At 47.5% G+C, this 26,280-nt stretch overlaps 1 protein-coding gene across 1 annotated transcript in view; it reads right to left on the bottom strand.

Annotated features, from left to right (window-relative positions):
* Nucleotides 1–10,721, bottom strand: part of ZFHX3 (zinc finger homeobox 3) — a 102,425-nt gene extending 91,704 nt beyond the window's left edge. The window contains exons 1-2 of the mRNA XM_031042642.2: nucleotides 8,021–10,721; nucleotides 4,080–4,576 (exon numbers count right to left, since the gene is read on the bottom strand). Of these exons, the coding sequence (XP_030898502.2) occupies nucleotides 4,080–4,576; nucleotides 8,021–10,721 (3,198 nt within the window). The remainder of the gene's footprint in view (nucleotides 1–4,079; nucleotides 4,577–8,020) is intronic.
* Nucleotides 10,722–26,280: the final 15,559 nt, after the last annotated feature.

Genomic DNA, 26,280 nt, shown 5'->3' with positions numbered 1-26,280 from the left:
CCAACTCTTCCATGTTCTGCAGTTACCTTAGTTTCTTAGTTTCTCAGATACCTTAGTTTCTACCAGTTTTCTCAATTGCCTATTTGATCGGTAGCCTCATTTAAGACCAAAAGTCCCATCACAGCTCTTCAATTAACACCACACAGCACATATTCTTTTGGTTTTGGTCCTCTCATGTATTGTACACCAAGTGAACTGCAAAGCTTGGCTCCCAAACCCCAGAGCAGCATCTTGCTGCAGTTCCTCCAGCTAAGCCCTGCTGCTCTCAGGAAACACGTGCTCCTGCTGTGTCTGTGGGAGAGGGAAGGTGAGACACACACTCCTCAGTGAACCAGGAACTCCCACCACCTTCTGCTGGGTTTGCAGCTGCACCTCCTGTTCACCTTCTCACAGGTCATCTTTGCTTCTTTCCAAGTCAGCATAGGTCCACAAAGCTTCATTACCACCAGTATCCTGAATACTAGCATTAGACGTTATTTTCCTGCACACTCTACATTTCCCAGTTAACAAAGAACCTCTGTGCAGGGTAATCCAAATTGCGTAACCCAAATCCTCTCCTTCAGACTGCCTATGCTCTAAAAAAGTTAACGTAGCCCTTGGAAAGACTGAAAAGGAAGACACTGAATGAACTCATTGAAGGCACTCATTTGGCAGTCTGGCCAGCAGCGTGTTTCTTCAGCAGTTCTTTGTTTAAACTTCTTCTGAGTTGCAGGTTTTGAACTAAAGAGTTTCAGGAAGTTGTAGGAAATGTCCAAACTCGGCTCTTGCTTGAGCAGATTAATTCCTTCTGGAAATTCCACCTGTGCAATAGATACCAGGAACTCACGCCTGACCTATTCCAGATGTATGGAACGCTGCTCTGCTTAAAGTCTGGTCTAGTCTTCTGCCATCATGAGGAGACAAGACTTAGCTTCTGTTACAGTAAGCTTCCACTTGTCAAGAGTTTGCACAGTCTCTGCCTCCATGCTTACAGCCACAGTGCAGCTGAGCCCTGCTCTCACTGTGTTTATCAAGCTGAGCTAGATAAGAAACAAAGGCTCCTCAAACCTATCATCTACCTCAAGCCAGTGCATCCAACTGAAAAACTTGAGCACTTATGTTTACAATGGTACTCTTGCTTTCCAGGTAGTTTCTCAGAATATAAAAGCTACCAGCCACAAGGAGAAGATAAGCACATGGTGAGAGGCACAAGTGCAACATTCCCCCAGATAAATGGCAGGATTTTTAGTTTAGCTGTAGGATTTTAGGGAGACAGTAGGGATTTGGGAGAACATAAGAAGAAAGGAAGGATTACCAGATCCTACCAGCCTCTTGTCGTAAGCAAGGCTCCCACTGCAGCATCCATTCCCCCTCATCACAGACATGGAAGAGGTCTGATGAAAGCTATTGCCATGTGCCGGACGAAGATGGCAGCAGAATACCAGACCTCCTCATCCAGCACTGAAGCACTGCAGGAGAAACTAAAAGGTTCACCAGACTATGGGCTAACAGTGTCTCCAGATCACATATTTTGGCAGCAAGTAGCACTAAAGCAGTGGCTCTTGGGCAATGCAAGCAGCCAGTAACATGTGATTTACAAGTAAAATGGCAAAAAAGTGGAATAAGGAGGATTGTGTGTGATAAGCCCAGAATGCGCTCTCACCCAGCAGCATCTGGAGAGGATTTTCTCCAGCAGGCAGGGAAGAACTCGATTACATCCAGTTAACTGTGCTCTAAACTGATTATGCATGTGCCAGGCTAATGGATTACATTAGCAAGAGGAAAAATAACATCCAATCAATCTCAATTTACTGCAGACCACACCAAGGCCTGAGAGAAGAGAAACCGTTCTGTGAACTACCCCCACTGCTGCTGCATCTTTTCAGCTATCAAGAGAGACATGGAATTACAACCCCTCTGAAGACTGCAAGAACTGCACTGATGCTTGCTTGATCCAGAAAAGGTTTTCCCAGTGTTTTCAAACACTGATTCTAGCTGTGTTGGAGTGAGACACCGTGAATCCAGCCACCCACTGTCCTCTGCTGAAAGTTTTCTATAGACATGTTAGAAAGCAAATACAAGGACCATTCGCAGACTTCATGACTGAAGCGTGTTATTCTCCATCTAGTGTTTCACAGCTTTTGTGTCAGAAGCAACACAAGGCTGTAGCAGCTGAGAACTGCCCAGGACACTTACAAACCTGAAATGTGACAACTCCTCTTCGCCTGCATGAGGAAAGCATTCCATGAATCTTCATTACAAGCATCTATGGCTGTCCCCAAGTCTTGCTTCATTCCCCACCCTTCCTTGGAGTGAGAGGACTCTAAAGCCCCCATTGCTTTCTTCCCAGCAGAAACCACTGTAGGTGAGGGGTCTATACAAAGAATTTTTAAATGTCTGCAATGTATATTTAAGAGAACAATATTATGTGTTAAAACTCGTAACAGAGCTTTTGAACAACTCTTTTGCACCCCAGACTGAATTCCACAGACAGAAGAGATTCAGTTCCTCAGCTGGCTTTTTAAAGGTTCACTAGGACTCTCCTGCCCATGTCCAAGCTGATTTACTCTCTCAGGTCTCCTGCACATCTGAGAGCAGAGGTTTATGTGTAAACCTGACCATTTTTAGAGCCAGTCTCTGCTGTTTTATGCCTGATCCCAGCTGAAGGTGGTAACAGCAATCACACAACACTCTTGACCTCAACAGAGAGCTTGGCAAAAACTGATTCCGCCTCAGGGCACTTCCCCATCAACTCCAGGCAGGTCCAACTACCATAGTTCAAAGCAAACCCTCTTCGATGCTCCTGGTTATCTGTTTCCTCTCTGAATTTTGTGGAACTGCTCATTTCTAGGGAAAATCCAGGAGTTTTGGCATCTGTGTGCACTGTGACATGGGTGGACTACTGCAACACCAGTTCAGTGTCAAGTTTTAAATTCCCATTGCATAAAGAAAATATTAAAAGAAATAATTGAGAAGTACAAAATACAGTCTGTTTATGTATATGTACTTCTAGATAAAAAATGGCACCACACTTAGGGGAAATCAGGAAGAAAAGGATGAGGACAGAAAGAATATAAAAACAACCTTGAGAGAGATGAGGAGACAGTAAGTAGGATAGCATGTGTGAAGGGAAGGTATGTGGCTGCTTAGATTTATGGCAATTCATACCTGATTGTTCATAGTAAAGCCATTATGGGATGATTAGAGAAAAAGGTGAAGCTTTAAGTCCAGTGAAAATCAATAGAAACGTCTGCAGCAATTTTGCTGCACGAGTGAAAGGACTATTTACTGCATCCGGAGCTCCTCTTGGGTTACAGCCCACAGGGCTCAGCCCAGTGAGGGGAAGGGGTTGTGAGTAAGAGAAGTCAGGAAAGAGATGATGTTTATAAAAAAGACACCAAATGAAAGAGGAAAGAAGAGGAAAGAAAACAAGATGGCAGCCACAGGCCAAATCTTGCCATAGACTGAAACATGCAGTGCCTCCAAATATCTGTACATGCACACAGTCAAGTACATGCACGTTTACACAGGCTTCTCTTTGAGCCTTCTCCCTTTTCCAGCCTGCCAACACTTTGCTGGTCGCCACATTAATGTACACAGAACATAAAAGAACAGAGACAGTGGCCCTCTTCCTCCACCCCTCCCTTCTCCATTCACCCAGCCTTCTCCATGCCGGGAGGAACACACTTCTCCAATGGCAGCAAAAGCCTCCAACTGCTCGTGGAGAATCTCGTGCGGGTTAACAGGCTGCCTCATGGAAGAAAGCCAACAGAAGTGTTGCAAACACTGCCTCACGTAATGTTTTCAACAGTCACTGTTGAATTTCTGTGTTGAAGTATCATTTATATGCAGTGCTAGAAGACATACAAATCCCCATTAAAGCACCTTGACATGAACACTCATTGGCCTAAGGCTTTAAGCACCACATCTGATATCAGAATGCAGGCTGAACTGTTGCACCATGCAAGAGAGACTGGGTTCTGCTTGAGAGATCTGAGCAGCTCATCTCCAAAGGATTACAACCCACTGCTGTTCCAATAGATTTTCCTTTGTTCCAGCAATTGGGCAATGAAGGAAGATGAAGCAAAGCCAACCCTTACCTTATACAGCTTCAGGCTGGCCTCGTGCCTTGAGTTCACTGTGTGAAGACGCAGCTTCTCTAGACTGTTGGTGTAGTAGTCGCACGCGTTGCATTTCAGGTGTACTGGATTCCCAATGGCCACACACTTCAGCCTCCACTCATTGGCCTTTCCACCCTCTTTGATATGTGCTACCAGCTGGTATTTCTGCACGTGCTTGTCTGTCTTACAGTGGAGTTGAAAGTTTGCCTTGAGCTGTGTGTTGTAGCGGCACAACTTGCACTGGTACGAGTCCCCCATCACTGCCTTCCACTCATCTTCAGGGAGGCTACGCTCCACATTCATGTGAAGGCCAAGCATGTCCAAATTATCTGTAGTGAACTTGTTGCACACAGCACACTGGAACAGCTTCAGCGATGGGTCATTTGTTTGTGTGAAACTCTCACCCAAGTTCATTAACTCCTCAGACACCAGCTGTCCACCACCTAACCGCATGTCCAGGGGGATCTCTCCACCCACTGCACGAAGGAAAAAGGGGAGAAAAAGGTCAGAAAAGTTGAATTCTTTACTTGCCTGAAGAGAAGCACACAGCAAAAAAAACCACACTGCTCTTGGTGCAGCTCTTGCACCCGTCAAACACACAGCAAGAGCTAAGCACACCATCCTTTTTGCCTACTCTTCTGTGCTGCTGGTCAGTACCATATCCAAATAAAAAAGCAATCACAACCAGCATGTAAGGCTGGGAAGGGACCATGTTAGCTCTTGCTACCCACCCACTGAAGAATTATCCAACCCTCTGCCCCTGAAAGCTGCAAGAAAAACCCTACAGAGTTTTAGAGGCCATAGAATTTCTTAACAGAACATGGAAGCCTCCATGGCCATTTCAAGAACAGCATTAACAAGAACTGTTACCTCACGCGGTGCCAGAGCACAGTACCTGCCAAATAAAAACAAGTCAAGAGTGCCTGGTCCAAGTGGCAAGAGTACTGCAGCTGGGTCACCACACTGCCATCACAAGTAAGCAACAGAATGTGGCAGTTAAAAAACAACCAGGAAAGTGCCACTCCTGTGTTATTAGATCTCACCTCTTGTCCAACAGTTCAAAATTGTGCACAGCCTTCTAAAAATAGTGTTAACAGACGTTCTGTATGCCCAAGGAAAAGACAACCACTATTAATAATGAGAGTGCAAGAGCATGTCAAGGAAAGCCAGCATGATGCTTACTAAGTGTCAGACCTACCCTTCAAACCATGAGCTGAACTCTATTCACTTACAGTAAATGAATGCAAGCTCTTATTTACATCAGCACTCTGAAGATGTGGACACAGAGACCTTTTTCTAACAACTTTTCATGCCAAAACACAGAGACCAACCACCAGCCTCTTCTTAGGACCTTTGCTTCACCTTGCTCTTCATTTCCATTTTTAAGACATCTATGCTCTTCCTGAAGCTTCTTGGTATTTTACCTTGATCTTACGTCATAGCTCAGCTTAACAACCTTATGAAAGGAAACTTCGGTCAGCAGCTACTCAGTCAATCAAAATGAGACATTTTAACTTCCTTTTAACTTCTAGTTTTCTGTGTTTCAACTTGTTTGCTGAGAAGAAGCCAACACAGGGAAGACTCAAAGTTCAGGCAGAACTGTATTAACCTTTCTGAAAGCAGACAATCACAGCTGGTGCAGACCACAGCTTTGGGCAGTGTATGTCCAACTATCTTTCCTGCAGGAATACAATACCACAATGCTCATTACAGTCCTGATCAGGATGAACTACAGCTTACAAGGCAAATTCAATGCTGGGTTTATTACAGGAACAGCACCTCACTTTCATCAAGCAGATCTTGTGATCACACAGAGAAGCAATGGCTGCAGAAGGAAAATCCCATCTACACACACTGCCAGGAACCTGTCTTTTCGTGAAAGCAGCCAATGATCTTTTTTCTTGATCTGCTCTATCCCTCCCTGCCATGGCAGAATTATACCTTCTGTTCCTGCTCACTAAATACCTGAAGAGCAGGGAACCCACCACTTGCCTGCTACGGTCCATGTCTTCTAATCATAGTGACTTTTCAAAGCATCCCTTTTGGCATCTATCCTGAAATCCTCTCTTTAAATCAGTCTCTCTTGAACACATCACACAGTAAAAACTCAAAGGCAGACTCTTCTGAATTATTAATAGTCTACTTAAATCCGGTTTTGGAATGAAGTGTAAAAATGGGAAAATCTGCTTCACTTCTAGCAAAGTTCATGGTGTGTGTACGAGTCTAACAAGCTGAGCTCATGTCAAGTGCTTATTGACATGGGAAGGGCCTCCCTCCATAATCCTCAGCTTGAGATTTGCAACTGTCAAGTGTACCATTCATAAATCACTCCCCAGGCAAGCTCATGTACACTCAGGCCTTGTCATGCACTTTAGGAGTCTTTTGTTAAAATCCTCCCAGTTTCTGTAATGCCAAGTGCCCTGTGCTTCAGTGAAGAGATGCCATTAGCTCCAGTACAGAGCCTTCCAAGAAACCCACCACCATTAACACTAACTTTATACAATGTAAGCCGTATTACAGATGAGTGTCTACTACATCTCTTGGCAACTTGAAGCCATTGAAAATACATTAAATAGATTGTGTCCTTGACCTCCTAAAGATGCAAGCTGGGACACCATGGGGGTGGGGTGGGTGGGAAATTCTAATTAATTTATAGTCACTTGAGTTCCTCCGTTTTCTTTTTTATTTTTTTAGTATCTTGTGTTGTTGCACACTCATGACTTTCATGTCCTTCTGGACTAATAATAAGCTGCACTATGAATAGCTGAAGGAGAGAAGAACATGCATAAGACCAATGAACCAGTAATGGAGCGCATCAGTAATAACCGCATCGATGGATGGACAAGGTTAGGGAGGGCAGAGTGCAGTGATGAGGAATTAGTTCAGAGGAAGCAGATGAACTGGCACATTTCACGTAAAGAATCTCAGCACGAACAAACCAATGCAGAGTGACTGCAGACAGCATCTGCCACACCTGAGGAGTGGAGGGTCTCTCCTGCACCAGCTCTGCAATGGTCAAACACACTGGGCAGCACATGCATGTGACCAGCAGCTGCTGGGGGAGGAACCAAACAGGACCTGACCCTCTATTGCGACTCCCAGTCTAATTCCTGGTCTACAGTGTATGTGGATGGGGTGTGCCTCCCCCACCACTGCCAAGCACTGAACACAGTGAATGCTTGTTATCAGGAAAAATGCATTGGGTGGCTCATTTTTAAGTGCTTTTGTGATCTGATGAGAGAAATAATCCCTCTAGCGATTCCGCTCCAGTTTAGTAATACCCATGTGGTCAAGCCTCCAGTCTTGTATCTCACACTGGCATTAGAAGAACCATTTCAGCTCGGGTTCTTCAGCATGAGAACACCACCCCTTCCACCGAATTCATCACAACTCTCAAAACATGCTTTCTTTTTCTTCTACAGGAAACACAGCACATAACAAACCAACTCAACATCTAGCTCTGAGAGCACCAGCCTCAGATCAGACCCTCTCACAAGGTCACCTGCCAAACTACTCACATCCCTTGCCAAAACAAGGAAAAATCATCAGGAAACACTGTAGTAAGGATGCTTTCCACAATGAGAAGGAACATTTTATGCATGTCAGCAATAACCCATCCTACTGTTTAGTAGGCTCCCTACTAAACCTTTTAGAAAATGTATCAGAAAAGTAACGTATTTTCCCAGGATAAGTAAAACTGGTGTGTTGGGAATGCACAGGTCTCCACTGTGCAGCCTTCATCCTCAACTACCACGTAAAGGCAACTCACCACATAGCAGCTGCACCACACAGTGGGCCACAATGACAGGACAAAGGGCTGCGGTACACAGCACCCAGTCTATGCATGAGGGCCTTCCTGGAACGCAAACACAATCTCCCCACCCGCAACATGGACACGGTGGAAAACCCTTCAGCCTCACCTAGAGATGGAGCCATCGTTGCCATGGGGTTGGTGGGATCGAGCTGGAATCCGCCCATCATGAACTGTGCATCTGAGGAAGTGCTGTCCATCTTCAGGTTGGGAAGGTTCATGTTCTGTGCCAGGTAGTACTGGTAGAGCTCAGCCTCAGCGGGTGATGGCAAGCTGCCGAGGCCCAGGTGCCGGTTGTGCTGGATCTGGGACATGTTTTGCTGAAGCAGCATCATGTTGTGCATGTGCTTCTCACTGGTCATGTGAATACGAAGGTTTCTAGCTACGTTGGTCTCATAGTCGCACACCTCGCACCGCCACGTCGGTTTGGTTTTTGGTTTGGTGGGAGAGGGGGCCCCACATGTGCTACCAATGTTGGCTGCCGCAGCCGCCGCGGCTGCTGCTGCCGCTGCTGCTGCCCCGGCAGTGTGGCTGAAGACTTGCTCTCCCCCTCCGTTCTGCAGGTTCTGCATGTTGTTGAGATGCTTGTCGGACTGCATATGAATACTGAGGTTGCCTTTGGTAGTAGTGGAGTAGTTACAGACCTCGCAGCGGAAGGGCTTGTAACCACAGGTGTAGCTCTCACCCCGTGCCAGCCGTGGGTGTGGCTGTCCACTTTTGCAGTACACACACGAGCCACCCGGCTCGGGATGTTTCTCCTTCATGTGTGCCTCAAGCGTCTGCTGGTACTTGTAGTGCCAATTGCACTTGGGACACTTGAGTGTCTTACATGAATTGCGAGAATGCATCATAGTCATGTGGCCACCCAGTGACCGTGAGGAGCCCAGGACCGTGTCACACTTTGGGCACTCCACGCCGCTCCCCGAAGGGCACTCCCCACTCCCAAGCTCACAGAGGGGGCCAGCATGCTGGTGATGGGAGATGTAGCTCCCGTCCTCGCCCTCCGCACTCTCATTTGGTTCTGGTGCTGTGGCATTGTCTTTATTGGCACTTTCATCGATAAAGTCCAGCCTCCTGCTGCCCTCTGCCACGCTGGCTCCGCCACCCTCATTGTTAAAGCTTAAGTGATTCCTCCTGCTTGCACCATCAAAGACAAAGGAAGAAGCAGAATTAGAACTAGTAGAAGCTGTGCTCCGTGACAGGGTCTGGAGCACGTTAGGCATTAAGGGAGAGTTAGAAATGCTTTGGTTTGAGAGAGCAAGGTCCTTTTTGCTGCTGCTACTGCCACCTGCCACAGCCCCAGCATCCTCCTGGGGCCGCTCCTCCAGTTCATCCTCCAACTCACTCGGAAACAGTCCTTTGCAACCCTCATCATCCTCATCTTCTTCCTCTTCCTCCTCTTCCTCTTCTTCCTCCTCCTCTTCCACATCTTCCTCTTCTTCCTCCTCCACCTCCTCGACCGGCTCTGCCTTTTCCGAGAGGCTGTCCTGCTCGCCCCCCTCTTGCTTCTCCCCCTCTGCCACCCCAAGGTCCTTCCCCTCTGAGGGTTTGGTGGGACTGGAGGCCAGTGGTCCCAGGGGGACTGAGGTAATGGGAGTCTTCAGAGCCGAGCTGGTCAGCCCTCCCAGGTTGAGGAGTGCACCGGGGGCCAGGACGCCTGCTGGCGGTGGCTCTGCTCCACTGGCTGCCCCGGCCTGAAGGGGCTGCTCGCCCTCCATGCAAATGCCACTGAATTTACCATAAAAACTGTGTCCAGGGCCTATGAGGTTAGCTGCAGAAACGAGAGGGTGCTGAAAGGTTTTGTTTTTTGGTTCCAGAAAGCTGACAAGGGGTTCCTTGTCTTTGCCTATCCCTTGGATGATAGCGGAGATGTTCTTATTGCTAAGAATTTTCCGCTCCTCCTCACTCAGAGTCATTCGGTGGTCGTGCACTGCGTGGGTCACGAACGAGCGGACATACCCAAAGGACAGCTTGCACAAGAAACACATCAGGATGGGCTTCCTCTTCCCGTAGAGCACAAAGCCATCGAATTTGGACAGGTCCACATTGTTGGGAACATCTTTGGATACGCAAGAGCTTTTGGCAGAACCGTCGCTGTTCAGGTAATCCTTGTTGCTTTTGTGTCGCACATCAAAGACGCGGAAGCTGTGCAGGACGGGGCTGATGCCCGCCAGGGCTGAGGTATTCGGGAAGGCCTGGTCTGAACCCTCAAACCACCTCCCGAAGGATGAGGCTATGTGGAAGGTGTTGATGATCTGTGGGTAGACAGGAGCGGCGGAGGAGGGCTCTCCCTGCTTGGGCAGAGAGTTAGGGAGCAGCGAGGAGAGAGGCCCGCTGCCACAGGCGCCCCCGCTCTGCACCAGCTGGCTGAGGCTCTCCACGATGTAGGCTGAGCCATCAGGCTGGTACACAATCTCCCCGGCCAGGTTCTCCACATCACTCTCCTCTTCCCCGTCTTCACTACTCTCGCTCCCGCTCTCCCCGCGCAGTGGCGGGGCTGGGCGGGCGCCGGTGCAACGGTGCTCCATGTAGCTCTGCAGGCCAGCGAAGGAGGCGCCGCACTGCCCGCAGCTCACCTCCTTGCTGGGGGGCTCGGCGCCTGGACCAGCCGCGGCGCTGCTCTCGGGGACGTGCTCTGGGAAAGGGACCCTCAGGCTGTCCAGGGGGCTGCGGGTCTCTGCTGCAGGCTGCTCCATGCTGCTGGCTGCGTCAGGGAGGTGGGCACTGTTGAGATCAGTCCATTGCTGGTGCTGAGAGATGCCGCACCCATTGTCCTTCCCAGGGATGACAGGCGAGTCACAGCCTTCCATGGCAGGGCTGGCTCGGAGCGCTCATTGCACCCGGTACAGCTCGGACCTGTAGGTGGGGAGAGAAGGGGAAAGGCAGGTGAGTCAGGGAGGAGAGACAGTTTCCATGAAGACTTCCCCACCACAAGGACCACTGACCCTGCTCTTCAGGACCAAACGGGAGACTGAGAGAGCTGGTGCCCTACAATGGTCTCCAGGAACACGTGATAACGCACTGCTGGAAATGAGCAATGGAACTACAATGGAAGGAGGAACACAAAAGGCAAGACAAAGGGACCCGGGAGGTGGTGAAAACCTCCCCAACACCTTTCCTCAACCAGGGCAGTGTAGGACCTGCAGTGCCTCACCCAAAATCTTAGATCTTCAGAAAGCAAAAATGTAACAGAAAAGCTTTTGACAGGAACAAAGTTAAGACACTACAACAGAATAGTGCTGGAGCTTAAAAACGTTGTAAGAATGGTACTCTGTGACTCACTAAGCCAGATGCTCTTATTTTATTTTTGGATGATTTCTTCTCTGAGTGGTTCAGAGAGGACAGAAACAGACTACTACATGTGCACCTCTGTGGCAGACCACAGGACCCAGAGCAACTCACAAAGATATCATAGCAGCAGCATTTGGCATGCACAGGAGATTTAATTGCTGTGTTCTGGACAGAGTTTAAACAGAGACACGTCAGGAGAGAAACCAAACAGGAAATTCCAGATCTGACAAGGGTCCATCCCAGGGATAGGAAAGCAGGCAGCCCACCATGCTCCAGGAAGCTCCTGGAGATGCTACAAGGCACAGCCGCCTCTCAACCCCAGATAAGACAGACAGCTGATTCAAGTCCTAGAGGAGAAGGGAGGACACCCTTCCTACTACTTCTGTTCCACCAAATACAATGAGAGCTGGGGAACCCACCCGGAGTATGAGAAGCCAGCAATCAGGGGCTGCTGAACATGGCCAACAGAGATGGTTCCCAACCACCTCTACCATATTTGCTGCATCCTGCCAGCATCTCTGGAGCACCAATTCTGACAGAGCCAGGCAGGATGTGCCTTTCTAGAGGTTACAGACCTAAGAGATTTGGGACTGCTACTGTTAAGAGCTGGACCATTGTAATGTAGACCACAAATAAGCAGGGGATTGCCAGTTCAGCTGCAACCCTACCACAACCCTGTCTGCAAAGAAGCATTCCTATAGTCTGCTTTCTATAGAGAGCTCCTGCACAAGCCATACCGGAGGAAACACCAGCAGAAATTAAAGCACTATTACCTCATCTGTAAAAGTGATCTTTAACCTATGGCCCACAGGTTTCCTCAGGTATACAGACTCAGGTATACAGATGCAAAGGATCCATAGAAAACAACCAAGGAACAATTGTGCAAGCACAGGCCAACTTCACCACACTTTTACAATCTGTGACCCAAGAGACAACAGAAGAGTCATGCTCCAGATCTGTGGTCATCAATGCCACACAGGAAATTTTCCACAATACTTCTCTTTACAACTGAACACAAGTATTACTTTGCTCATCAGACTATTCCCAAACTGAATACACATGGGGAAAGTTTTTGCTGATATTCAGTGTAAGGGTTTGTGGGACAGAGCGAGTTTCAATTTAACAATATGCTCTTGAACTGACTGAATGGATTTTAAGTAATACATTTAAAGTTTACGAATTCTTTTTAAGTCTTTCTTGAAACCTCCCTCATTTACTACCTCTTCCTCAAAGTTGCTCTTACCTGAGTGTTCTCCAAGTAGCTGCTGCTTCAGCTCATGAGATACGCCAAGCAGAGAGCAGTGCTGGAGCTCTGACTAGACTGGACTATTACTGGGGACCCTCTCACTCCCCTTTGAGACTTGTGTAGGGACCAGCTGGCACCTCAGGGCTTCAGGGATCTCCCTTCAATGCCTCCAGCCACATTAGCAGCCTGCTGCCATCCCTGGGCTCTTGCACCACAGACTATCAGTGTCTTGGCAATCTACACTACTACCTACAAGTTTAATATTATAATTGTAGTTTGAAAGTGTTTCCAGTGCTCTCCAGCTCGATTTCAGCCCACGGGGCATGGAAGACCCCCATGATGTCCAGTAGAGCAGTGTGCTGTAAGACAAGCCACCTTTCCCTGTCTGTCTGCCTGCCTGGTGAATGCTGCACACAGTCACTGCTGCACAAACACACAACTGGTACGTAAATATCTGGGAAACACAAGAAAAAATACAAAGAGAACTGAAGATTTGCCAAAGAAGGTGCAAAGTAGGTAACACACCACAGCAGCACTGAATGAATTGCCCAAATTAGTTCAAGCAAAAGAAAATGGAACAACATTCAATGCTCTTTTTTCCTGTTTTCATTATCTGACAGTTTATTTTTCTTTACATGAAGCCATCCATACTTTTTCTGATTTGCCTGATTTGCCATTTTTTTTTTCTGTTTTACTGCTGGTGCAGCTTGAGAAAAAGTATTTACAACTGCTCGTGAAGGTGGAAGGTAACATTTCCCAAAGTGAGCGCAATGAGGATTCTCACAGAAGGACATGGAGATGCAATGATGTAATAACCCAAAGCATTCACGCACAGTAGTACCTTACAGCATTTCCAGCCCCCACCACCTTCCTTGAATTCTATGCCATACACAGCTGTCTTTGTGGTTGCACTGGGAATAAACAGTGATTTTGAGTTGCAATAAAAATAATCTGCTGCACTGAGTGGAATAAGAACGAAGAGTACCATAACCCTGTTGCCAAAAGGCTTAGTCTTTTTAATCAGCCTGTTTTGCTTACCTTAGCTAAAACACTTCAGCACAGCACTGTGGCAGCTCTTACTTCACCAGCTCTCTCCCACTGAACATTTGTCCTTAGCTGTGTGTTTTCTTTAGACTGATCCCAGATCCTTCTGTGTTAATGCTGCAAATTCAGCCTCCCACAACATGACGTACTCTATCCCGCTCACTGTTACTTTTTGCACTGACAACTGCAATCCAAATTAAACTAAAGCAAGTTCACATTGGGTGGAAAAAAAAACGAGTAAAATAAGAAACTCTATAAACCCCACACTTCTGCCAAGTAAAGTTTTGGAAATACCTCTGCAGACCTTAAAATGCAATGTGGAACAAGAGCACCCCACAGATGCTTTTAGGGAGCAAGTGTTCAGGCAGCACCCCAGAAAATACAGGTGAGACATGAAATGAATCTGAGTGTCTCCATCATCAAGAACTCTTGACTGGCAGGAAGATGCTCAACTCACAGTTGGACCAAAAGGGTGACTGGGGCTGATGGGGTGGGAGGGTTAACAGCCTGATTGTAAAATCAATGTAATAAATGCTTGGTAAGTTACAGGAACATGCGGGAAGAGGAGGCCGCGATTGATAAAGGACTGCAGCTTTGATGCTGCACTGGGGACTTGTTTATTGACAAGAAAGCCAATCCCTTCTCCCGGCCAGGCCAGACTAGGCAGATCTGTGAGCACTGATGAATTAATTGGTGGGCTTTTCTACCTCGGGTTGCTTTATCCTCTCTCCCCCCAACTCACTCCATGTTAACCAGTTCAGGAGGTGCTACTCCAAAGGAATCTTTCACTCCTCCCCCTTTCCTTGCCACAGAGGAGCCTTACAGAACAGGGGAGAAACCCACAGCCAAAACATGACCAGCCAGAGCCCCTGGACACAGGCTAAGACCCTAAGCAAACTCAAGCTTTTCCTGCCTGCTCAGTCTATTAACAGAGCTACTCCTGCAGAGCTACACTGATGAGGAAGAGGAACAAGAATACTTGTTTCTATTTGCATAGGAACTGCAGATATTGTCCCTTTAAACTGAAAAGAGCAATTGCCATGTTAAAGCAAACCAGACTCCAAGCAGGAGTACAATGTAGTTATTAGTCTACTATAACAGGCCCTGCATCTTCCTCTATCCCAGACCATCCCTCATCAACCTGCATGGGACAAGGGGTTCTTATGAGGACAGACCAATGCTTCCCACCTCCCACCCACTCCCCACCCCCAGCCCTCTCTGCTCTGTTTATCAGACAGTCAATAAGAAAAGGTAGTTCTTACTTAAGGAGGCAGAAGTCAACTTGTCAGGTCGATCAGCACTCTGTCTGTAAACATGGTTTCCCGTAAAATCAATGAACTCCAGTTACAGAGAGAACAGCCTGAGTGCTGGAGACTCCCTGTGTTCCCACCAGTGGGAAAAGGCTCTCCTCAATCCCTTCTCCGGCCTCACATCCCAGTGCTGCCCCAACCACTGTGTTCACCATACCACCAGCACACAGCCCACCCCAGCCCCTACTCCTCTGCACCACCGCTGCATCTTGCAGACCCTCCAAGCAGATTTGGGTCCTGGCTGGAAGACTTTTGACACTGCAGGGGAGGGAGCAACAGCCACAGCGGTCCAGAGCTAAGTCTGTATGGACCAGTGCAAATGAAAGCACTGTCTGCCCCACACTTTCACCAAAGAGTTTCCACTAACCACAGCTAGTGCTGTGCAGCCGCACGCTGTCCGGAACACAAGTACAGTCAATCCCCACATCTTCCCCTTCCCTGCCCCATCTTCGCAAGGACAGACATGTCATCTTACAGCAGCGCTTCCACCACCGAACAGCAGCTGGTGCTGAAGCAACACCCTCAGTCCAGGCAGGCCGGGGGCTCCTGGGGACCCTGGGCCCACAGCACCAGGCTGCTCCCCCCAGTGATGTGGTGTGGGCGGTGGAGGGAGGGCTCCTTCTGCTGCTCAGGCTTCCCGAGAATTAAATATGAACAGCCGTGCTGTGTAATTTTAAATTGTTAATTAGCACAGGGTTAATTATGCGGCCCTTTCACAAGAGGCTGTTTGGCAGTAAACCAAGAGTGGAAGCAATGAGGAAGGAGAAAAACAAAAGGAGAAAGAGACAGTGAGAAACTGTTCCCTCAGCTAATGACCCACATGGCACCATGAAAAAAGAAAGGGTGCTGAGGACAGGGAAAAGATACAAGCAGATGCATTACATCCATGGCCATTACCCTGGAAGATACCCAGAGAGGCAGCCCTCCCTCTGCCTATTCCCACAGCTGCACAGTGGAGAGAAGTGCTCAACCCTGTAATGAGCAGGGTCTGCTCCTTCGGAGCATCCTGGCAGGCAGCAGAGGCTCAGCTCCAGCCAGCGCTCACACCTTTACCATGGCTCCACAGAAGGAGCAGCTCTCACAAAGCTCATAGTCAGAAACTGAACCCAAGCGGTTCCTATTGGAGAGAATTGTGCATCGACCTCTAAACTTTGTAAACACACACCTACCTGTTGTGCCAACAGATGCTCTACAAATCAATAGCACAAATACAGGCTGCGAGACAACCTCAGAGTAGCTCCAGCACAGATACTGGTGATTCAGGGGGAAGCAGGAAGGGACAGCAGCAAGAGGACACAGACAGCAAAGAACTAAAAGTGGGTTTAGAAGCCCTGTGCACAGCCTCCTTTATACACACAGCTCAGTGCTTTTCAATGACCTCAGAAGCACAGAGCCCAGCAAGTGCTGATGTTCACATCAGCCAAGAAGCTCCTGTGTCAGGAATGGCATTGGATGACACTTGTTCCAGCCTAAAAACTAGGGATGGAAGTATCAGAGGTGACTGAGCAGCCCAGTAAACGCCATGATCCCTAGGGCCAGGTATATTCAAAGCTCCTGAGAGCAGGAAGTCCAGGATGGAGAAGCAAGGCGATTACCACGTGCGTCTGGAGCTGTGACACAACAAACCTGCAGCATCAAAGCTTTCCGTGTTACTTCCCTGCACCCGGCATGCTACCAAGCACCCTTGTACCACTTAGAAACTGCATATGGAGAGACCTGATAAAAGTCATTACCTAGGATTAAGAATTCAAAAATTAAGGGAGAACAGAATGTATGTTGCCAAAGCAACTTTAATTTTGGTCCCTTATGCATATGCATTATGATACTGTCTTTAATTACATATTCACACACTGCCTCACTTAGTAAGCAGGATGGTCACATAAGAGGGTAAAATAAGGTTGCGTGAGCATGTTGTCACTTTATGAGATTTATACAGCAGCTGTTAGCACACAAATATGTGAAAAGTCACTTCCCAGAACAGAAAGATCTTTGCAAATTTCCTAAGCAACAAGGGATGGATATTCAAGCTTGGGAGCAATACAGTCATAGTTTCAATTCCCAGTTTCATAAAATGCTTTTATCTTTCAGCTTAAACAGAAGATACAGCTTTCAGCTCTCTCCCATTCATTAAGGTTCCAGAAAGTAGTAAGAATACCTGCCAGCCTACGGGAAACATACAGGATTCTGCAAAAGGACTTGAAATACTAGGTTGAAATGGTACTTAGGAGCCAAAATCTAAGCATAATAGTGCATGTGGATGCACAGCTTCAAGAACCTTTTCTAAGTGGGTCTTTCTAACAATATTTTACAACATCAGTGCCTTGGGATTCCTCTTTGGGAACTCCTAACAAAAACACCCTTGCAAATACTGGTATTTATTTGCCAAGTTCAACATTTTAAAGAAGAAATTATTAACTCATTTCCACTTTCACATAGCAAGTTACATCCTGCACCTTTCCAAGCAAGATCCAAATTGTGTGTTGGCATACACTTATCTCAGTGGAGCTGCCCCATCAACAAATGGAGTCTGCTGAGTGTTCGTAACGAGGTATCCATCTTGCCAAATCCTGCACATCCAGCCTTCTTCCTCTTCTGCGGTTAGGCTTTACCAACCAAAACCCAAGCTCAGTTTTGACTTCAAGAGTTTCTCTGCAACCACTGCTCAGCGCCAGAATGTTGTTTCCAGCAAGACACACAGCCACGTCCAACACCATTGCACCAAGAGTGGAATTAGCAAGACAAGAGGGATCCAACCAACACTGACCCATGGGGTCCAACACCCGTGATAAGAGTCCTGGCACTGCCAGTCCTTGCAAACTGTTCTGTTATACCGGCAAAGCCAGGAATTCACAGAATCGTAAAATTGTTTAGGTTGGAAAAGACCCTTATGGTCATAGAGTCCAACCATTAACCTAATGCTGCCATGTCCACCACTAAACCCTGTCCCCCACATGTACACATCTTTCAAATACCTCCAGGGACAGTGACTCTACCACTTCCCTGGGCAGCCTGTTCCAGTGCTTGACAGCCCTTCAGTTGAATTCACACACCTCTGCAGAAGCCCCAGTGACCATGGTGTGTTTTCCCTTCCAAGGGATGGTTCTTGAAGGGCACAAGGTCCCAAAAGACAATGAGGCAGTACACAGTGGTCTACAAAGAGGAAAGATCCATCAGGCATCTCAAAAGCACAGGTTGGTCTTCTCCCAGCAGGAAGACAACCACATGGAGGGCCTGCCTTTGGCAGCCGGCAGTGCTCCAGAGCTGGCATGCTGATGGCACAAACAAGCACTGCACTGCACACTCTCCTACAGGATGGAAAAGGCAAGCTCTCCCTGACACACAGGCTCACACGCACAGGCACAGCCAGCGCCTCAGATCTTCACAGGATCATTAGCATAAACAGCTTTTCAAGCAGCAGGAAGCAAAGGAAATGCTGAACAAAACAGAACTGAAAGCTGTAAGGCTCAAGCACTTGGCATGAAACTCAGAGAGAAAGGGTCTCCTTGAAAAGGTAAACCTTCTACATTACTCACATTTTTTCCTCTGTCCTTCACACCAGCTAAAATTGAGAGAGTAACATGAGATTCAGGCAGCTTTTCAGAAAATATTTTGTTATGAACTATTATTCCACGTTTGATGATCCTTTTGAGTCAGCTACTGTACTACACACACAAATATTTATATAATCATCAACCCACTGCCATTGAGAGCAGAGTAATCCAGAGGAGTGCCAGAGGGGTTGAAGTGAGCAGCTGGGGAAAAGAGCCTTTATTACTCCAGAGACATGCTTCCACTGAAAGCATTTTGTAGCAGAGGTAAACCAGCTTAGGACACATTTCTCTTTACAAAACAGAGTAAAACACTTGCTTAGTTCATAAGTGACATGGCATTTACACACACCCAGGACACAGAGCTTGTTTTCAGGTCCTGCATGAACCTCTCCTCTTATGCAGAACACCACAGAAGTTTCAGATTTTCTTTCCACACTGGTTTGCTTCAAAACACCACAAATTCCATGAGTTGCGCAATTTACCCTTTTGCTCTAAACCCCCAACATTTCTTGTCACATACAGTTTCCAGCCTATGCTGCCGCATAAATAACTACATTTGCATCTGGATCACATTTTCAGTGCACTGGTGTTGGCATAACTCCAACACTAACTGAAGAGCTGTTGAGGACAAACTGCCTCATTCTGTCACATGGACTCCGCGGTCCCCCTAACCTCCCATACCTTAGTGCTCTTTGCCTCACCGTTCCCCTCTTTTGCCACACTCTGAAGCTTGCCCTCTCCCTCATTTTCACTCTAGCAGCCTATCCAGTAGCTTGTACCACTAAGAGCTGCCATGGCTCCATTTGGGCCACTGGGTCCCTACTACAAAGGGCAGTTACATCCATAAGATTTTGCACTAGGCAACACCCCGTTAACGCACAGATATGCTTCTTAAGACAGAATCTCTGAGTTGCTCTGAGTTTTCAAACACCAGAAAGACACATATAAACAAATCCAAGATGGTATTTAAATTGTCAGAGTGCTGTTCCTAAATCCAAGAAGAAATTGCAGCATTTATAGCAAGACTACAGGATGCAAACCACAGCAGTGACGCCTGGAAGCGAGGGATTCCAGCTGGCTTCTGCGGTTCTGCTGATGGTTCATCCACCTCCCATCTTCCAGCTACTCAACACATGGAGCATCCTCTCCCACTCAGAAACACTTGAGGCATTTGCTACAAACCACCATCACCAGGCTTCAACCAGCCCTGAGGCACGGCTTCAAAGGAGACAGAGGCACATTGAGGTGGCCCAGCCTGAAAAGTGAATGCTAAGCTGGTAAACTGCTCCCCCTGAGCAATGCTCTGCATGTGCAGGCTCACATGCCTAAGGAAGAAGCCCTGACAATGCTCTTTCCTTGTACTGATCTACCCAAATAACATTTGTGTTCCAGACTAGCGGCAAGGGCCAAGTATAGGGTAAGAGTTAGAATCTAAGTCATGCAAATCCCCACTGCCAGGTCACAGATCCAGTCTTTCTTAGGAAACAGACATGCTGCATGGTCCTAGGCTATGCTCTTCCCACCCTTCAGGAAAGCCAATGCTTCAGGCACAGACAGCAGGCTCAGCAGCATTAGGTCATTCAGTAACCACTCTGCTTGCCACTTAAGACTCCATGGCTGTCTGGTATGTTAGTTCTGAATTATACACTGGTGTAGCAAAGCCCCACTACAAAGGTCACCAGGATGAACACTCAGATCTGCCGTTAGTGTTCTGGTATGAATTTTATATAAGTAAATGTATAAATTTTACTGGTCACCATTTTATCACTGTAAGATGACCTAAAAAACTGAGAACCCTGGAACAGGTAAGGAAACATCACCTTTCAGAGGACTTTTAGCAGATCCAGGTGCTCCCATGCTCCTGTAAACAGATCATCCACTCACTCACCTGCTACCAAAACAGTGCCCTGCTCGAGATTTCAGATATAGTTTAAGCATTTTCTTTACCTGGTCACAATAAACCTTCCTGACTGCAGTAACCAAGAGGAGTCAATAACTACATGCCACTTGATGGCTCAAAGTCTCAAGTTCATGTGCTCCTAGTCCACAGTATGCAGCCACCATATCAGCTGTCTCATCCTTAACACACTTCAGAACAAACACATCTCGTGTGTGTAGATTCAACAGTCTCACAAGCGAGAGATTGACAGAGATTCAAATACAGGTTTCAAAGCGTGTCCCCGGTGGATCTGAACAGCCTCCCAAACACGAGAGGGATGCGGGCACCTTTGGAGAAGGGGAAGGAAGTTGCCTCCCACCCTTCTCCAGACTGCCAGCACTGAAAGTGTTACTCCACTGCTTGGCCTCTTGCTAATTGTGGGTTTTATTTTTATTTCCTATTACCCTCTTGCACGCCTGATGAGATTATTTTACCGGAACTGACACAGCTGGAGGCTGTAGCCATACATGGAGCCTCTCAGGAGGCAACGCAATTTTATTTTCATTGATCAGAAATCAGCAGGGCAGTAAATGATGGGAAATTCCATTAGGAGAAATACTGGGACATGAGACCCAACTCTTCAGGTACACCCAAATCCCAGAAAGTCCCATCTTTTCCTCATGTCCCATCTGGATGCTGAATTAGTCACATTCCTTCCTCACAAAATGGAGTAAGCTACTAACCTGATGCTCTTAATTGCTGACTGCTTTGCTGGAGCAGAAGAAACACTGCCGAAACACCCCCAAGGGTTCACTTAGCTGAGACAAAGTCTTTGGTAGAGGCAGCAGTGTTGGACTGCTCCAGGGCCACTGGACCTGTACAGCATGCACCTGATGCCATGTCCACAGCCTCTGCTCTCATGGACAGTACGTTCGAGAGGTGCTGGTGCACACCAGTGAATCACCCAGCCCTGGGGTAGCAGAACCACCAGCAGCCAAGGGAACATCCAGTGCACAAACTCCCATTCCAGCCCCATTCGGAGCTCGGGTCCCTAGAAAAGCACTGCACTTTGCTGCAGAGGGAACAGCCTTCCTTCTCCAAGGGTAGGGGTCTTGGGTCAGAAACCTCTTCTGACAGAGCACTACACAACACTGTCACAAGCCCAAATTCATATGAGCATCACATTTTGATCCTTCTGTTTTAACATACCACATACACAGAATATTCACTCCGCATTCCTGGATCAAAACCCTGCCATCAAGCCTCTGTGATTAAAAGCTGGGTTTGACCTATCCTGCTGTTAATTTCTGCTCGTGCCTGGGTTGAAATCCCAAATCCTCTGCCTCCTCCAGCAGGATGGACAAATCCCGTCAGTGGAGCATGGGTTAACAGAAGCTGACCGCAGCACAGTTGTTAAAGTAATCAATACCAGTGAGATACTAAAGCAGCATAAGCCACATTATTGATTGCCAAGCAGATGATAAAACTGTTTATTATGATAATTGCAGAGTGCCTGCAAGATGCTCCTAGTCCTGTCTTGAGCTTTTTACAGAAATAAGAATTGCCAGAGCATGATCTTCTGTCTGAAGCCTTTCTGAACCTTGGTGTGAGTCCTCCACACCCTGCTTAGTGTGTCACATTCACCTGCAACCTACTGCCTGGATGGAGAAGGTCACATTATTAGACACAGTCCCTGCACTATCATGTGTACACCCCTTATTGTAGTCTCACTCTTCAAGAAAAAAAAGAATCTCTTGAACTAAACAGTTACAGACATCAACTGGCCTTGCCTTCAGGTGATAAGCAAAACACAAACTGCCAGATTAGGTCTACTCTGGCAAAAGCATCTATTACTTCTCCAACTGCACAGGAGCAATGGAAACTATAACATAACTGGGCTCCATACTGCCACCGTTGCCAAATGACAGCTGAAAATGAGTTTAGCATGGGCTGAAGTTCTGACAGCAGCTCTATGGACAGTAAATATGGAGTATGCGTCCCATTATCTCCCAGTATGGACATGGCTCTGACAGCTTCATCTCCACATTAATCTGAACGACCATATGCCACAGAATGCAGGCAGTACTTAGTACAGACTCCACTGTTCTGGCTGGCTGCTTTCACAGCCTGTGTGGGTTTCACTAAGAAATCACAGCCAACAGTTGCAAAATAACCTTACACCAGTCAGATCAGTCTTACTATGGGCTGGCCTCAACTGGGTTAGACTACAGATGGTGCTTCTGGCTAATTCTCTAGGTCTTCCTCCTCCTCTTAAAGCCCCTCATCGGCATGAACCCCCTACTCCCTTGGTGTCTCTCTGCTGCCCCCCATCACAATCTACACAAGGGAGGTGGCCTTCCTTCCTATCACTCTTAGGAAGGTCAAGCTTCCACCTTTCTCTCCCCCAGGGCCAGAAGGAGCAGAAGAGCCAATGGCAGCAGTGCCAAGCACCAGTACATCAGGCTCTCCAAGACACAGAACTCTGTTGTTTCAAAAAAATCCCATTAAAATGATAGTGTCATCCATTCCCAGCTCCATGACCACAACAACTGAGCACCAATAACCACTCTCCCTCGCACACAGGATACAAGCACTTCCCTAAAGCCTCGCTTGGATTTATTCTGCCCTCCAGTTTTAGAACAACATTCTAGGAAAGGATTCATAGTTGTAAGCAACTGTGTTCTACTCCTTGTTACAATGGGAGAAACGAAGAACATTTTAACAACAGACAGCACCTGAACAGCTTAAAAAGTCAAGGAGGGACAAGTAACAAACATGAGGCAGTTAATCCTCCGGTCACCTGTAAAAGCTGCACAGGATATATTCCTAGCAGTGAGAAAGACTGTTTTCTACAGCACAAGAGGACAGGTCAAATAATGGTCCTGAAGATGACTACTAAGCAGCCAGCCCATCCTTCAGACACCCCTACTTCCTCACTAAGGCCTGGAAAGGTCACCCCTTACAGTCAAGGCCAGGCAATGGGAGAGACAGATCAATCTTTTGAACACAAAACCAGAAGACCCAACATTGCACCCAAAAATGGTCAATGAAATTCACAGTGATCTCTGTCTTCTGTGTTGTTAATACCTCTGTGCTCAGAAGCTACCTCAGAAAGCCTCTTAAAGACAGAGACTAACCTTAGCTGAGTAACTCCAAGCTCCCCATGTAAAACCCTTTAATACTAGGCATGGTAATTAGCACCAAAACAGTAATGGCAGTTGCCAAGCGCAGTGGATGTAGATAACAGACTCCCAACAAAGATTGCTGGGGACTATAACCCGTGTGAGTGAGGCTCTGCTCATGTCAAGAGAGACTCCCAATCACTTCAGTACAACAACAGCACCTTCCCAGTGCCTCGTAAGCTACAGCTGCGAAAGAGGACAAACCAGATCCAACACATGCCATCCTTTTTCCCCAGCATTTTTTTATCCCTTGCAAAACTCACTGTCCCTATGGTGACTGCAGCTGTGCTACAGCCAAGCTGCTGGAAGCCATTGGGACATGCAGGATTGTGAAGTCCTCATCTGACTGCTGCGGACCAAGCAGTGCTTACACCTATGAGCACTATTTACCGTTCCATCTATAACAGCTTCTGGAGGCTCCAGCATTGCTGGGCTGCTCCATGGCCAGCAGCAGCCCCCAGTGCTCCACATTCCAGGCTTATGGTGTCCCATCCCCAGCAGTGTGATGCAGCTCCACCTTCACGCAGTTCAAGGTGGCAGCTCTGTCCAACTGATGGGAGCTTGGTCTGCACCTTGCACTTTATCATCCCCGTTTGTTAAAGCAGAACAAGCAGCCCAGGATCCAGTGCCCTTCCCCAGCTCTCCTGGAAATGTGTCTCTGTGGCCCCCAGCCTGCCCTCCTCCTGCAGAGGGGCCAGAGGAAGCATCCTGGTGCCCCTTCCTTTCCTTGAAAAACCCATTTTCATTATCACTATTACTTTTAATTAGCACTCTACAGCAGCCTTAAGCCCTCCCAGCTGGAGGAAAGTTCTGCTCCTAAATGAACAATTAGAAGGTGCACTGAGGGAATCTTTTTCTCATCTTCAGAAACGAGTTTCTCAGCTGAGCTAAAAGCCACCTGGTTAAATGGAGCTTCCTTGAAGGGGTATTTTCAGGCACTGCTCAAAGCCTGCAGGTCACCCTGGGATTCCTGCTGCATGAGTGGGCTACTGAAGTCGAGAACTTGAAATAGTGAACTTCAGCATTACTAATGAAGGGGTCTTAAAGCTGCTGCCCCACATCACTCGCTGAATGGCCTCCTCTTCCTCACCTGGTCACAATAATTGCCCTGAGAAAAATCAAAGGTTTTAATGCCCATCTCACTTGTGAAGCCCCCTGACATCGTTTAATTTGCTCAAGAGTTCAGGCCAAGGACAAGCTGAAGAGACAGAGCCCTATCAAATGCATAAGAAAACAGCTCCATATGAGGCATAATTACTAGAAACATGTCTCTTGATCAAGTGCTTCTCAAACAGCAACAATGAGAAACATCCACCAAAAGGCCTCAAGAGGTGGCCTCAGCCATTTTCAAGCAAGCATTAAGATGGAGAAGTGAATTGTCAGAAGGACGCTGTCAAATGCGCTGTCCCACAGCCCACCACCACCTCCCCAGCATCCCTGCACAGCACAGCATCAACAGAGGCAAATATTCAACTAGAAGGAAGCTAAAACTTGTCAGTCAACACTGATCAAAACCACATCTATCGTACCCCTCTCTAGGTCAGTCAGGGCTGATATTCCAGGGTCACACTGCTCCCAAAGCACCCTAGGCACCGGCAGTCCGCTGGGAACCCATACCCTCAGCACGCCACCCCTGCCCCACGGGGGCAGAACCCATTAAGGACAGGTGACCAGGATGTTTCCCACCCATCATTCCCAAATCCAGTCCTTTCCTTGGTTATGGGGCCAAGATTTTACAGGAGTTCACGTACATGATAAAGTTCAAATGTCTAATGCATGTAAAAGGAACAGGTAAAGAAATAATGAAGTTCCCAACACAATTAATAGATTTCACTGCACTGGTACAATTGCACTTTGCTTAATCCAAGAGGCATGTTTTGCCCTCAGTTTCCCCATATCTCATCAAGCACTGCCCAACGACACTGCATTTATCAGAATTCCCACCCGTATCTGGACTGCAAGACTTGCTTCCAGAACCATTCTGAAAATCCTGAAGTCCACAAATGACAAAGCTTAAAGTAACACTAATTTCATCATTTCCACTCAAATTTGTAATCCCGTAAAGCACTTGGTTCCTCTTGTTCCCCTTCTCATCTCCCTTCTTCCTCACACTTCACAGTGACGAGCCCTTCTTCCCTCACAGCCCTTTTCTGAGCACTGAGATAGATTCCCTGTCAATGAAAGTCCTTGGCAGGTATGAAATAAACTTTATTTATTTATTTAATCATTGCTTACACCTCCTGTAAACTTGGAAAGTTTACTCACCTTACAAAGATGGGATATTACCTGCAGTTTGTAGCATGTCTAATGGCCAACAGCAACAGATCCCTCATCTGTCCTGGAGTGGAGGAGCAGAACCAGCCTGGTGGAGCTGAGCCCTCAGCACCACACCAGGTCCCACACTCCACACTTTGCCTGGACAACTTCAAGCCCCCGCTCCCAGGTCCCAACCCCAGCACTCCCCAGTTGCGCAGTGAGGCATTTATACTGAGGAACAGCATGTTTTCTATCCATCACTTGCAATGCAGTGAAGATACCCACACCCTGCTCTCACTGCCCCAAATGAATGAAGGACACTAAGACTAAAATACCCTGTAGCCTGACCCCATTTACTCTGTCCTCTGCACCCTGGCAGGTAAGTGTGCCCCAGCTATGCAGAGCACCAGCATTTCTCCCTGCGACCAACCATGCCATGGAGTTGAGGAAGCAGCCAACAGGAGGATTGCTACCTGGCTCAGCCCATCCCCTCACACTGTGTTCAAGCATTTACTCTGCTCTCCAACATCTGTCTCTGGAGAAGGGGAAGCGAACGCTTCCAGTGCCCAATGAGCCTAGATACCAATCAGACCACAACGCAACAAGGGGG

This window comes from Melopsittacus undulatus, chromosome Z, assembly GCF_012275295.1.
Source record: "Melopsittacus undulatus isolate bMelUnd1 chromosome Z, bMelUnd1.mat.Z, whole genome shotgun sequence".
Lineage (NCBI taxonomy): Eukaryota > Metazoa > Chordata > Aves > Psittaciformes > Psittaculidae > Melopsittacus > Melopsittacus undulatus.
The sequence above is the reverse complement of the archived record's forward strand: the minus strand, read 5'-3'. Positions and strand labels throughout refer to the sequence as shown.